The sequence below is a fragment of the Pangasianodon hypophthalmus genome, chromosome 13, assembly GCF_027358585.1.
Source record: "Pangasianodon hypophthalmus isolate fPanHyp1 chromosome 13, fPanHyp1.pri, whole genome shotgun sequence".
Lineage (NCBI taxonomy): Eukaryota > Metazoa > Chordata > Actinopteri > Siluriformes > Pangasiidae > Pangasianodon > Pangasianodon hypophthalmus.
In genome coordinates, this window is record NC_069722.1 from 19,314,176 (window position 1) to 19,330,392 (window position 16,217).

The 16,217-nt window shown below is 39.6% G+C and overlaps 1 protein-coding gene across 10 annotated transcripts in view; it reads left to right on the forward strand.

Moving 5' to 3' along the window:
* The window catches only part of caskin1 (CASK interacting protein 1), a 133,915-nt gene that overhangs the window by 72,188 nt on the left and 45,510 nt on the right, over nucleotides 1-16,217 (forward strand). For all 10 annotated transcript variants that reach the window (XM_034309912.2, XM_034309914.2, XM_034309917.2 and 7 more), the window contains exon 2: nucleotides 4,167-4,218. In XM_034309912.2, the coding sequence (XP_034165803.1) occupies nucleotides 4,167-4,218 (52 nt within the window). The remainder of the gene's footprint in view (nucleotides 1-4,166; nucleotides 4,219-16,217) is intronic.

Below are 16,217 nucleotides of genomic sequence, written 5' to 3' on the forward strand. Positions count from 1 at the left end.
TCGTGTGCAGACACTCATACAGGATGAAGTATTCATACTTGCACGTAACGTGAGCATGTCCTCATGGAGGCGCTGTCACATGAACCACACCAGAATTTACTGCTTAACACGGTGAAGAAAAGCCAAAAAACGATGAGTTCCATGTTTCACTGTAGGAATAATAAATAAAAGAGAACACAGACATAATATTGTTTTGTAAAGTTCTGGGGAAAAGAAACCTCGCATGATTAATTATAAACCAAGCGAATTCTCACTGAAAGCATTTCTGAACTGTTTTTCCTAATCTGTATTCAGCAGTATGAGCAGCTTCTGTATCGAAACACTTCAGCTTAACTAGTGTTTAAATCCAAAATTCTATCAATCACTGAATGACGATGCTTTAGTTTTTATTGTTATGGAGTTGTTCTGGTTTCAATCACCTACACCGTGTGTTAAACGATATTAATATTTAACAATATTAATAAACAATATTAATCTGAATTTGAGTAAACATGTGGAAGAAATGTCACAACATCATCAAACCATGTCTGGGTATCCAACCAGACACACCTCACAGCCAACCAATCAGCTTTCGCCTGACGCGAGCTAGCACATTAATGCATCTTTGCGTCTATGTGCGTGGGATAATACGCATTAACGCAGAAGTATACATCAGCCTTAATGGCTGTTTAGGGTGTGATGCGTTCTCCCTTTCTGATGTAGGGTGGGCGGGGCTAGTTTTGGGAAAAGCTTGCATAAGAAGGCCCACATCCACCCTCTATACCCTCTATCCAAATACTGTGTTTAGTCGTGCTCTCACTTGCACTCGAGTCTGCTTTTAGTAATGGTTAATATTTTCCATTCACTTTTTTCTATGAATTCATATTCCTCCATCACAGCGCTGAATTTCCCACTGAATCCATATTCCTCCATCACAGCAAGATTAGGTTCTTACACAAATAGTGTCATTTTATGCAATTGTGTTGATTAAAAACGTGTTACACAAGCACAGTATGTACAGTATGCTAATGTAGGCCCGTCTGCACCCTGCATGCTGGTATAATAAACCTGAGCACAGAGTAATTATTTAAACAATCATCTAAAATTAAAAATAACATTACTGATAGAGGGTTAATGCCTGCGTGTGTGTATATTCTCCTCGTGTCCATGTGGGTTTCCTCCAGGTTCTCAGATTTCCTCCTACATCTCAAAAACTAAATGTGTGTGAATGGTTCCTGACAGTGAGCTGGCATCTTTTCCAGGGTGTATTCCCACTTTGTAGCTCAGGGTTTCTGGGATGTGCTCCAAATCCACCATGACCCTGCCTATGATAAAGCCATTACTAAAGATGAATGAATGAATAACTGAGTGAATATTGACAGAGAATGATTCAAAACAACCCTATTTAAGATGGAGTAATTCTACCCCCTAGCTTGCACTCTCACTATTCACAAGACATAATTTTATTGAAAAGACTGTATGCACTCTCTCTTAAATAGTCTCTTAGAGTCTGAGGGATCAGGTAAGCGAAAGCAAACTAGCACCCAAGATCAAACTAGCATGAAAGCGAACTAGCGATTCAGCGTTAACCTAGCAAATGTAGCCTACCTACACCAAAAAATGACATCTTACCAAGTGAAATTATCTTGAATATAGTCAAATTTGTCTAGTATTTCCTCTGACAACATTACAATAAACCAAATATAAGATTATTAAACATATTTCTAGATATTTCTTACTCATTTCAAGTTTGAAATAGTCTTGCTAATTTTAAGCATGTATTTCTAGAGAGAAGCTAAATGACTATAGAGGAAGAGTCGTTGGGAATTGTACTACCTCTTGATACATGGCTTGAACAGTGATTACAAATTGCTTGTTTAATGTCCCTCATAGAAAGCGTGAAATGCTTTCACACTGCCAGCATCTCCTGCTCAGACAGTTTGAATGCATCTGCACTGACCATTCTAATTTTCTAACCATAATTTCAGCACATTTGTACAGTTACTGCATGTTCTTCTTATTGTGTTGTTTATACCTATAGACAAAGTGGACTTTATTCAGTCACTGACTCTCACTGTAGTCACTCGTGTGCTACCCAAATAAATGTAGGCACCCAAAAAGTAGGTAATGTTTTGCGTGAAGAGATCCTGAGCTGAATATACTTAGAGATTAAACCTCTTTAAGATCATGCGTGCTGTCTTACAACACTGCTAGGTTTATCACACTTTATGTTCAAGTCTCTCTGGAGGGAGCAGATAAAAAAACAGTGGTGTGCTGACGTCTTGCCAATTAGCAAAAGAGCTGCATGCGATGTTGTTGAGATGTAAATTGAGACGGTCGTGTGTTTTCTGGGTATGTGTAGGGTTGAACAATCCTTATTTTCGCCTTGAGTCTTGGACAGAAATCTGTCAATCAAGCATGCGTATTAGAATATTAAGACCTGACGAGTTATTTCCTGTTAACACTTGTGATGTAGCAGCTATAAATAAATATAGGAAATAAATTATAAGACCAAAAAAAATGCAGGTGGAAAACAGGTTGGAAAGAACTGACACTGGAGACTCCTTCCATAAAGCTTCCATAAAGCTTTACCGTATCATGTACGTCTATATGTTTAATAACAACCTGTTTTTTAATTTGTTAATTAACAGTCATCCATGCAAGTCCCTGTGAATAATCTGTTACTATAGAAACGATAACGCATTTGAATGAGCACAATAAACTATATAAACTTTAGAGCAGGGACATCTATCATAGAAAATGAATCAACACCTTCTGACCAATCAGATTTGAGAATTCACAAACACTGTGGTCTTTAAAATGAGACTGAGGAGATATTGTGATACACTGAAACTGTGATAGCAGGTTGGATTATTATTGTATTATGAAAATTATTATATCATTCTAACCTTTCTGACAATAGAGGCCAGTGGTGTTTCCTCTCCCACATCCTCTCGCTGTGAGGAACAGATAGGCGGCCTTCTGTTTGATTCTGGTGCCTGTGTGTTTTCAGCCCTGAGGGACGGGGAGGCTGTTCTTCCTGTTCCTTCCTGTCTTTGCCTCAGCATTTCATGTGCAGAATACTCAGTGTTGCTCACGTACTGCCTAACTTTTAATCACTGTTTGTTCATATTACCAAACACAACACTGTATTTTAGAAAATAACTATATTTACCTGTATGTTAGATTCGATTGCTTACACTTACTAGCTTCTCAGCTTGGAAGAAAACTGAACAAAGCTTTTTATACAGAGATAGCAGAGATAGCTCACGCTGTAGTAGTGCCAGCTGCAAGGCAAATCACAGGTGTATACAGTATTAATACTCTTGTATTTATGCACAAATACATTCTTATTTCTGTATTATCAACTTACTCAATGACTTGTATGGTGGATTTATGTGTAATTGTTGATATAGTGAAATTTTCTCTATGTACAGTCAGGGTCATAAGGTTTCATACGCCTTGGATCATAAAAAGTGGGATCATAAAAATTGCGTTTTGTTTTTATTTAGTACTGCCCTGAATAAGCTATTTCACATAACAGATGTTTACGTATAGTCCACAAGACACAATTATAACTGAAATTACGCAAATGAACCAGTTCATAAACCAGTTCATAAGCTTGATTCTTAATACTGTGCGTTATTACCTGGATGACCAATGACTGTTTTTATCAACATGAAACATAACTATAAATGCATAAAATGTATGACGTGTTAAGATTCATTACTTTAAAAAACTTGTTGGCAGGTTGCTGTGGTATAAGAGGAATAAAACACTTGCTTTTGTTTTATCGTTTTATTTCGTACAGAGCTAACTAGCTGAATAACAGTAGCTAACTAGCTAACTGCTGTTACATTAGCTAAGTAAATGTAACCATTTAAAGCTAGCTGGCTAGTTATTTCTAGCCATTATCTCATTTTGATCACTAGTAACTAACATAAAAAGCAACTAGCACGACTGCAGCCATTACTTGATTTTAAAATCCTTGTAATTTTTTTTTTTTAAAGATTTAAAGCATTCATATATCTCAATGTCTAAGAGACATTGTTCTAAATTCAGTTTTAATATCCAGGACTGCTTCAGCATGCAGCGCTGCCAGATTAAAGGTGGAAGTGTTTCAGTTTAGGATGATGTCTAATCGCTTTTCTCTTTTCTTTTCTTTCTTTCTTTTTTTTCTTTGCCAGAGTTGCTCGGTTCTGCCAAGAAGGTGAATGTGAACTTCCAAGACACAGATGGGTAAGTGTCTGACAGACAAGGCCTTTTAGGGATCCGTGTGGCTGTTTTGTAAACATCACTGAGGCTTTTGTCAGACTGCCAAAGATTTTTGGTGCTTGTTAGCGTGTGTGTGTGTGTGTGTGTGTCCTAAGAATATTTATTGATGCCTGAGCGAGATCTCTCTCTCTCTCAGCGCTTCAGTTCTGTTTCTTCTGTTCGTACACTATTTCTGCCGTCTTCTCTCTGATTGTCTGTAACCTTTCTGTTTATAACCCCCAATCTGTCATCTCTTCATTTTACCACTGGCTTGTTCAGACCAATTTTAGAGGTAGTAGGCCCAAGAATGGCACGGAATTCAGCACGAGGGCCAATCGATGAATACTAAAATACAGCTGCTTCTAACTACCTATTCTGAGCCACACTGTAAATTGTGTATGATTTTATCAGGCTTAAATTTGTATTAGGCCTGCAACTATCAATATTTTCACCCCTGTTTTCTCATAAGTTGGTCATTTGCCAATTCCCATCCGCAAGCCAGCTACCAACTGACTAACATGTGCTTCCTCTTAGACATGTGAAGCCAGCCAACCACATATTTCCAACTGCTGCTTAGAGGAAAGTGCTGTCTACCCTCTTCCACATACATGAGCTCATAGAAGCTCCCAATTGGCTAGTGTCACTATGATTGACAGGAGGGGAGAGTAACGCCATCCCTCTCACCCAGAGCGCACAGCCAATTACGCTCTCTTGGACTCATTGTTAGGATTCACACTCTCAGGTTTCTAGTGCACCGTTTGGGAGCCAACTAACCGTTATTTTGATATTGATTAATTTGTTCATTTTTCAAAAAATTATTTGGCTGGTTGAATAATTATTCATGCCACTGTGACCAATCAGTCCAATTCAAAATAAAGTCTCATATTCCCCGACTGTATCGTTAACTGAAACGCTCAGAAGCTAGTAAGCTTCATTTTACTTTTCCATGTTTGCACGAAGTGAAGCCTTTCTGGTGTCTGGAATCTGAATCATAGACATAAACCAACTAATCGATAATGAAAATTGTTTCTATTATTATGTAACTATTTTTATGATCAAACTTTAACAATTTTGTCTATTAGTTGTTGCAGATCTAATTTGTGTGGTCAGTCATGCATTTATATTTGTCATCAGCAAGATAAATTTATCAAATATAGATTTAAAAAAAAAATGTTTAGTTTGCTCTAGTTTGTCGGACACTTAACATTTGCCTCATTTCCTTGTTTGTCTGTGAATCAAAATGAAACCTTGAGAGTTTTTTCCTCTCTGTCACTTCAGTTTTTCTTCATTATTCTTAATAGCCAACATTAGACTTTTGGGATGTTGTTCAGTACTTCTGATTGGATACATTTAAGTGCCAATTTATGTGAAGTTGATTGATGATTTTAGTTGGATTTTACTCATATGATTTTACTTGGATTCAAAGTTTGTGTGTCTGATTAGGACAGAACATTTCTGGCTTTGGTTCAAAATATCAGACCCGATTAGAGTTTTGCTCGATAACGTTGGTTTACAGGACATAACCACTTGCAAGTTTGCCACTTCCTGTTCATCAAGGAGCACTCTGCCGGATCCATGCAGCGAAATGTGTCTCAGTGTGCGGTGGAAAAGTTCAACCTCATGCAAATGAGTGTGACAGTCATTTTGTGTTTAACCATCTAATTTACAAAGGGAAAGACTTCGCGATAAGCAAAGTCTTTTTAACTGTCATATAAACACCCATCAAGCGATGGCATCAAAATGCGCAAGTGGACACGTAGCATCAGTTTTATTACTGACAACCTAATCAGTCTATCACTGCCAGATTCAGTAGAGAGGAGCCAATAAAATTTTAATGAGGGCCAGTGTCACCTGAGGCCTCCCATTAAGCATTTCACTGATGATCAATACAAAGAATGCAGATGGAAATGGACCTATTCATGCTGGGTGCGCCTCAAAAGGACCTGAACCCCAATTCCCAAAAGCATTGTATAGTAAAAAAAATCGTTTTATATGAGAGAGAGAGAGTTTTCAGTGTGACGCTCATGCTCTCATTTAATAATGAGCTTTGTGCTGCAGTGTTTTTTTGGAAATGTGGCCTTGAATGTCACCTCTGTGTCATGAGTCTGATTTTTAAAATGATTGGTCATGGCCATGGGGCAGTGGTGGCTCAGTGGTTAAGGCTCTGGGTCACTGATCAGAAGGTCAGGGTTAAAAGCCCCAGCACTGCCAAGCTGCCGCTGTTGGGCCCTTGAGCAAGGCCCTTAATAAAAGCACCAACCATCCCCCCCCAACCCCCCCACTTCAGGGGCACTGTATCATGGCTGATCCTGCGCTCTGACCCCAGCCCCCTAACAAGCTGAGATATGCAAGGAAAAGAATTTCACTGTGCTGTAATGTATATGTGACAAATAATAAAGACTTCTTCTTCATCATTAGAGAAACTGAATTGAGCAAGTTTAAAGTTAAGAAGCTAGCATAGGTCATGATCACCATGTTTCCATCTAACTAAATGTTTGCATCTAGCTAGCGGTAACATAGGACTTTGTGCATCAAGACTGTGGTCGTGCAGGACCCAAGAAAAACAAGCAAACACAGGAGCATGGGGTTTTTGCACTTGTGCAGGTTGTCAGATAAGAAGCTAAAAAAACCACATTGATTAACATGGAGTGTATTGGATGCAGTGTTGTGCCTTTAATGTGTTCCTTCATCCGTCTTTGGTAAATGCTTTATTCTAGTCAGGGTTGCTGTGGGTTAAGTTACTACTTTGTTTATATTTTGGGAAACCAACTAAGTACATTAGAAAATATTGCAGGAAGGAACAAAGACATATAACTGCATGAGTGGGCGGGATTAGTCAAACGTCAGTCAAACTGCATGTGTGGAACAAGGTCACACCTCTACACTTCTGGTTGAGAGTACTGATATGTATTTGAGTGTACCATCAAGCTGATTTGAGTCCATGTCCCTGGTACTGGCAAAGCTTGACAGGCCTGGGCTTGATCAGAGGATTTTGCTGGTTGTGATACTGTGTGCGTTAGGCATGAGTCAATCATTGTGTCTCATCAATCCCGGTGTGTGTTTCTTCTGTGCTCTGTGTTTGGGACTGCCTGTTCTGTTTGTTCCACTGCTAATTGTTAATAACGAGCCTACACACACGAGCTGCTTTGCTTTGGACGTTTGTCTCTCTCTTTTTGCGCTGATTGGTGCTGATCTCAGGGTAGCTTCATAGACGCGATGGCACTGCGGATGTTCTTGCTTCATACAGCTCGAGACCCCACAGCACTGTCTAGTGTCATTATGGGTGTATGGACTGTTAGTGTTGTGGCAGCGTCGGATATTAAAAGAGCTTCGCCATTAAAAAATACACATAACACAGCTTTAACAACACACCACCCCTTTTTGTAGTTTTGTTTCCATTTTGCAATTGTACTTGTTTTTGTGGCCTTTCCAACTGAAAAGGCTGCTTTAACTAACTGATGAAGGACCGCCCAACTGATTAACTATTCACGAGAGTGTGTGCTAAATAAAGTTGTGTGTGTGTCGACTCAAGGTTATGATGTCAACATTCAGGAAGGAAGTGGATCAGAAAGTGGCATTAAAGAGGGACAAAGGCTTCTATGTCTGAGCCTCGCTTCCTCACCCTCTCTCCCCTCTCTCTCCTCTCTTTTCTTCAGCTTCTCCCCCTCTCCCTGTCTTTCTGTTTTCTCCATTAGGTTTTCTCCATTTCCATTTTTCTCTCCACTTCTTTCAATTCAATACGGTGCAATTCAGGGTCTCTCCTGCTTTCTCTTTCTCCGTCTTTCTCCCCATCTTATTCTCTATAGTGCTAGAGTATGGGCCACAACACAACACAAATTGTTTCAGCCTCTATTTACAGCCTGCAGCCTACACACACACACACACACACAGACCAGCCTGGTGGTGATTAGAGCTCCACAGATCAAAGTCTCTTTCTCTGGCCTCTGAAAAGCAGGAACAATAAAACCCTGGTGATCAGAGATAAAAACCCTGTTCATCCTTACACATCGGATGGATATGAACACTGTGACTGTACAGGAGATGGTCGGTGTCGAATTGTGCACACTGCACAACGTTCTTACGCTACCTACACTATACACTATGTATTTGACTAGCTAGTACCTGGACAGTAACTTCACAAACTAAACAGTAGTGTTTTGCACTAACGTTTAGTGATGGATCAGTACACAAGACCACACATCAAAAAGCCACTGAATGGCCTCCACAGGTACATTTACCCCAAAAACATGTCCTGGTTTGTGCACATGGTACAGTGACATACGTATATAAAGCAAAAAGTATTGGCTGATACTTAATTTCTCATTTTGATCAGAATAGCGTACAGCTCTAGTGGACAGCTACAGTTAAGTTGCTCATAGAACAACCACCATCCAACCAATCGGGACCATGGGTGTGGCTACAGGGTGGCCAGGGGTAGCAAGTGCCACCTTAGCCTACAACATCTCTGGGAAATTTAAAAGTTGATTTCAGGATTGTCCAACAGAGAGGATTGTCAAGTTGTGTAATGTTGTACAGAAACAAGCAGGTTTAGCTAGCTAACATACAGTAGAAGCAGACTATTCCATGGCCCCAGACAAACAGGTGCTCAAACAGTGGTCAAACATTCTTACACTGATCAGCCATAACATTAAAACCACTGACAGGTGACGTGAATAACACTGATTAACTCATTATAGTCATATAGTCACCTGTCAAGGGGTGGGATATATTAGGCAACATGTGAACAGTCAGTTTTCGAAGTTGAATTTTTTGAAAGCAGGAAAATTTGGCAAGCTGGCGGAGGTAGTGTGATGCTCTGGGCAATGTTCTGCTGTGAAATCTCGGGTCCTGGCATTCATGTGGATGTTACTTCGCCAAAAAATCCATTTGTATGGATAACAAAAGGTCATACAGCATTAGAAACCACATCAAATCTGCTTATAATACTTAACAAGGCCATTTGAGGCAAATGTGTGATAAGTGTGTGATGATCACAGCATGACCCATAACTGGCAGCTGTATAAGCACAAAAATGAAAAATAGGGATGCACCAATATGGAAATTTTGCCCGATACCAATAATTCTTTATATTTGGAAGCCGATAACCAATATATTAGCCAATAAATCTAAACCTTGATAGAAAATTTTGGGAGTCTGATTACAAAAACAAAAGGCAAACATATAGAGTGGACAACTGCTTTTATTTTAAAACCTTACCTGCAGAAAAAAGGAAACTTCAAGGAAACATCTAGATCTTTCTTTTCCCAAAATCATATACCAAATGTAGCTTACTCTGAACCAGTTAAAGATTCATTAACCTTTACAATTAATTTTACATTCCTATGGCCAACATTCTTTCTAAAAGAAAAAAATCTATTCTATTCTAAATCTATCGCCATACAGTCGGAGATGCTGCGCTGACTCAGAACGCCTTCTTTTACGGTTAACTGAAGAGTATGAGCCATGTAGCCAAGACTGTTCAAACCACAATCTTCTGTGGCCTTTCAGGCATTATCTCTCAGCACAACATGCACCATATCTTTGGTTATGTTCCACTGAACTAACATGCTCTCAAGTGCACGCGCTATGGCGGCGCCGGTGTGACAGCCTATGCATTTTTGTGCATGACGCATTGCTCATATCTCAATCCACTGAGCAGTAAAGCTCAACATACTCACTGGACTTACATCAGAACTCCATATGTCAGTAGTAAAACTTATATCAGTTACATTTTTGCTCAAAAGCATATGGATAAGTGTTGCTACTTCATTGTATAAAGCAGGGAGCAAATTGTGAGGTGAAGTGAAGTGACTTGTGGCCAAGTATGGTGACCCATACTTGGAATGTGCTCTGCATTTAACCCATCCAAGTGCACACACACACACCGTGAACACACACCCGGAGCAGTGGGCAGCCTTTTTTGCTGCAGCGCCCGGGGAGCAGTTGGGGATTCGGTGCCTTGCTCAAGGGTCTCACCTCAGTCGTGGTATTGAGGGTGGGAGAGAGCGCTGGTCATTCACTCCCCCCACCTACAATCCCTGCCGGACCTGAGACTCGAACCCACAACCTTCAGGTTCACCTTCAGGTTGCAAGTCCGACTCTCTATCCATTAGGCCACGACTGAAGTACCGTCAGCTAGGCAGGGAGTAGCAGGGTTCAGTAAATTCGATTAGCCATGGTACTCAACATGGTCCTCAACAATGCTGAAAGGTTGGTCATCAAGTGCAATCACTTCCATAACCTTGCATGTGATAGCTTTTGTTTGGGACTGTCCTTGTAGAATTTCCTCGTACTCTCAAGTGTTTGTTGTTCTGGCTTAACGTTGGTAATAGGTTTGTTTGGCAATGGCATTTGTCTGATAATCTTTATAAATTTCGGGATGGCGAGACTTCAGATGACGTGTTATATTAGTTGGAGTGAAGTTTTTTGCTCTACTGCCTCCTCACGTTGTCAGATGTTGCAAATTGCAATTGTCCTCTTTTTTCACTGTGAAAAACTCCCACCCAGCCGGCATTGCGTCTTCTTTCTAGCATCAACTCTTCAAAAGCGCGTGTAGTCTGCTGCATGCTGACATGTCACGTCATGCGGAAGGCACCAATCAAACCCCAAATGGTGAGCAGTATGCATCTGAAGTGGTTCAACCGGAGGAAATAATCTATGATTTATCATCTTTAATACTGTATTTCGAACGAATTTTCTTATCGGACCAATAGCAATAACATTAAAGATTAATTAAATTGTGTAAAATGTCACTTTTGGCTGAACTGCCACTTTAAGGAGAAAAAGGCTGAATACTCTTACTGGAGTGAATGTTATGCTGTTGATTTATTACCACTTTCAGTGAGTGCAAATACAGTAACGATTTCTTTCTGATTTTAATTATGACTTTTCGTCTGTGCTGCAGTCAGCAATTCTATTTTTTATGAAGTATAATTTGTCTCTGTCAGTATAACACATAGATAATAAAACACACAATTAAACGTATGAAACTTCTCGGAACTTCTCGGAACTTCTCAGCACCGTTACAGTCTGATGCCTGGAACGTAGTGACAGAAGATGTGGTATTTGTAATAAATACTACTGCCATACAGCATTCTTTCCCTGGACCTGATTCTGAATGACAACAATCACAAAAAAATGACAAAAATCACAGCTACATACACTATATGAAAAAAGTTTGTGAACACCTGACCATCAGACCCTTATGTGGTTCTTTGCCAAAGTGTTGCCACAATGCTGGAAGCACACAATTGTATAGAATATCTTTGTATGCTGTAGCATTACAATTTCCCTTCATTGGAACTAAGAGGCCCAAACATGTTCCAGCATGACAATGCCCCTGTGCACAAAGCACTCTCCATTAAGACATGGTTTGCCAAGGCTGGAGTCGAAGAACTCAAGTGGTCTGCACAGAGCCCTGACCTCAACCCCACTGAACACCTTTAAGATGAACTGGAATGCCAAGTGCACCCCAGACCTCCTCACTTCACATCAGTACCTGACCTCAGTAATGCTCTTGTTGCTGAATGGTCAAATCCCCACAGCCACACTCCAAAAATCTAGTGGAAAGCCTTCCCAGAAGAGTGGAAGTTATTATAACAGCAAAGGAGGATTAAACCTGGAACGCAATGTTCAAAAAGCCCATATGTTGTGTGATGGTTAGGTGTCTACAAATTTTTCGCTCAAGACTGTACATAACTAGTGTTATATTTCACCGGCAAGGACGCTGCGAAACACCTGGATAACGTATGCCATCAACATCACAAGAAATGGGACTAACCAGAAGAATGGCGCCAACTGAGTTACTAATGCTAGCTAGCAAGTTCCACATGCATGCTGGATTCGGTCACAAGGTCGTCACGGAGTCATCTGGCCACAAATCCTTGCAGTCCAGTCTTATCACCAGAGCATTCAGTTCTCCCAGTCTTTTACTGATCACTTGTAAAAACACTTTTCAGAGACACCCAGTTCATAAGGAGGCACCTTGAGGCAGTCTAATGCTGGGTTCAAGGCAAAGTTACAGCTTGTAATTCCCCACCTGCAACCAGCAAAAGCCACGAAAACTTGAAATTTCAATTCATCAACTTGGGGAAGTCTTCTCAACTACCAGTTCTTTCCTCGTTTACATAGTGACATCAAATCAGCATCACAGTGTAGACTGTGGACAGTGTAAAGTACCACTTCTCTACTTCTAAATGAGTTATATAGCAGTATTGGCTTTAGATCAGTTAATATACAGACACAGTACTTGGTTAAATCTATAACTGACCATAATCACTGTTTTGAGGCGGCAACATTAGCAATTTCACTAACGACAGACAGCTAGCTTGTTGCTAAGACTACTCACTGTTGTCCAGTGTTATTGCTGTGCTGCAATTTCAGTCCAAAATGTTGTCTACTAGAACATCACCAATAGCCGTTCAGGCCTGTAACTGTAAAAGTGCAGGTACAGTAGCTTTTTCTGAGCTTTAAGTGCTCTGCAAACAAGAGACATGCTTTCATTAATCATAATTTATTACAATTTATAAGGCACCACGAAGGCAGCGTTCGACTAGGAGGAGATCCCATGCCAGGCTCTTGGGGAATCATGGTGGATAGAGGCACCTCTTCCCTTTATGAAAGGTTGTAATGAGTTTATGAGACCCCAGAGAGATGAATCCACAGCGCTGTGGCAGCGCGCTCAGACAGCAGCTGCATACACCTCCTTTAGCGTAGATGGAGACTCGCCATGATCAAGTAATCCTTGGAGAAAAGTTAGTATTTTGGGTATAAATTTCTTCCACCGTAAGTGGAAACAACTGGAAACAATTACTCAGAACTGTAAAGGCAACTGTACAAGACAGACAACTAACTTAGATTTGTGAATTTATTCCTCAAATATGTCCTCCATACTTCATGAGATTGTCCAATGAAGCAAATTGCCTTCTTGTAGAACCCTCTTTTTAATATACCAGAGAAATGTTGCCCAAAGTGATGCCTACTTAGGCAGCCTCCTTCCAAATGAAACTTAAGACAGTTACGATATTAACTGTCATGACTGGTTATAGGTACGTAGGTACTCTATAGGTGTTAGATGGTAGTGTATGGCTTATTAAAAAGAGTGGAGGTCTAGGCCCAGTGAGTAAGGTAATAAAACTGATTAATGATTGGACGTGACTGATTTAGATGATCAGAACACATCCATCATAATGAATGGATGTTTATTTAAAGCTATTGCTGGGAGATTTAGAGATGAAGCTGTCTCTATATCTCACCGTTTTAGCAGTATTTCATTGTAAGCTCTTGCCGACAGGGTGAGCTATGATTCTGCATAATTAACGCTCCCCTGACAGATGAGAACAATCTGGGAACATGTTCATGAATTATTAACATTTGCTCAGAGGAGACACCTGTTCTCTCCTTGCACGTTTCCGGCTCTAAGCAGCCTTATCACATATCACATTTGGATGTACATTTAATACATGATAAACTGGTAGAATACTAAATTATTCCTGCCTAATGAAATGTACTACATGAATGCATAGCTATAGTAACTTGTGTTCACTCAGAAGAAAAGAGCTTAAACACAAGACACACACATTTAAGTATTTAAAGATGGGCCCATTTTTGTCGAATTGTAAATGAATCAAATTATGATGATGATTTATGATGTTGTTGATTATGATCATGAAGGTGATGATGCTGGTGATGATGTGAGGAGTGAGGAAGATGAAAGGATAATGGTGGTCATTATGATGATCATCATGGTAGTGATTATGCTGGAGAAACTGCTAAAGGTATCAATAATGAGGCTGAGGATGGAAATAATTATAAAGAGGGTCAGTGATAATTGAATGATGATAAGGATGATGATGTTGGTGATGGTAATGATGGTTTTAATGATGATGATGATGATGGTATTTCCAATGATGATAATGGTATTTCTAATGGTAATGATGGTATTATGATGATGATGATGATGGTGGTGGTGGTGGTAATTCTAATGGTGATGATGGTATCATGATGATGATGATGATGATGACGATGGTGGTAATTCTAATGGTGATTATAGTATTATGATTTTAAGGGTGATGGTGGTCAGAGTTCTAATGGTGATAATGGTATTATGATGATGATGATGGTGATGATGGTGCTTTGATAATAGTGATGATGGTGATGTGGGTCAGAATTCTGATGGTGGTGATGATGATGATGATGATGCTGGTGGTGGTAGTGGTAATTCCAGTGGTGATGATGAGGAGGAGGAGGAAGAGGATGAGGAGGAGGAGGATGGAAATTCTAATGGTGATGATGGTATGATGATGATGATGATGGTGGTGGTGGTAATTCTAACAGTGATGATGGTTTTATGATGATGATGATGGTAATTCTAACAGTGATGATGGTTTTATAATGATGATGATGGTAATGCTAACAGTGATGATGGTTTTATAATGATGATGATAGTAATGCTAACAGTGATGATGGTTTTATAGTGATGATGATGGTAATGCTAACAGTGATGATGGTTTTATAGTGATGATGATGGTAATGCTAACAGTGATGATGGTTTTATAATGATGATGATGGTAATGCTAACAGTGATGGTGGTTTTATAATGATGATGATGGTAATGCTAACAGTGATGATGGTTTTATAGTGATGATGATGATGATGATGATGATGGTAATTCTAACAGTGATGATGGTTTTATAATGACGATGATGGTAATGCTAACAGTGATGGTGGTTTTATAATGATGATGATGATGATGATGGTAATTCTAACAGTGATGATGGTTTTATAATGATGATGATGATGATGATGGTAATTCTAATGGTGATGATGTTGATGATGATGATGATGATGATGATAATTCTAATGGTGATGATGGTTGTATAATGATGAGGCTGATGGAGATGGTGTTAATTCTAATGGTGATGATGGGGATAGTGGTGGTGGTGGTAATTCTAATGGTTATGATGATGACGACGATGGTGAAGTTGGTGTTTATGTTCATGATCATGATCTAGTATGATAATGATGAGGGTAAAAGTGATGATAGTGACAGTAATAATGACAATGATAATAATAGCCTCTGGGTTTTTGTGTGTGTGTGTGTGTGTGTGTGCGTGTGTTTGATATTTCACCTCTTGCTTTGTAACACATATCACACATTTTGGAAACTGTGGATCAAAGCAGGCATTGTTCAGCTCTTGAATATTGTACGGTGTGTGCTTTTTTACTACTGAAATGAAGGACAGGGGAGTTCCTTACCAGCTAGAGAGAGATGAAAAGAAAGTGAAAGAAATCAAGTGAGAGTGAGAAGGCTGGCTCCCATTCTGTTTGTGTGTGTGTGTGTGTGTGTGTGTGTGTGTTTAGTATTCTTCTCTGAGCATACTCACTCCACTCTCTCGTACTCATCTCAGCCCTCATGGTCGTCGCTATGGTTACAGCACATTCCACGCACCAATTCTGAAGCAGGGAAAATTGCCCAATCAGATCACTTTATTTGTTCTGTTAGGAGCAAAACATCCTCATAAGGCCTGAGAGCACTGTGTTAATAATCATTAGTAATAATTCTGAAATGATATTCCTTTCCAGAGTATCATTTTTATTCTTTTTTGTTTCTTGGGAAATGAAGAATTGAAGCACGGCTGTGAACTCCGTGAACTGCCACTGTACATTTATATAGAGAGCTCTTTAATATAAAGTAGTCCCATGGTGTGTGTGTGTGTGTGTGTGTGTGTGTGTGTGAGTGTGTGTGTGTGTGTGTTTGTGTTGTTTCAGCTGCATAGGCAATGTTCACAATTGAGCATATGCAGTGCATTTCTAAACATAGCCCCTCACAAAGTCAGTATTTTTTATTATGCACAAGTATATATGCACACCCTATTCACACACACACACACACACACACACACACCATGGGACTACTTTATATTAAAGAGCTCTCTATATAAATGTAATGTGTCATTTAATGAGTAAAATTGTAACTAATTTTA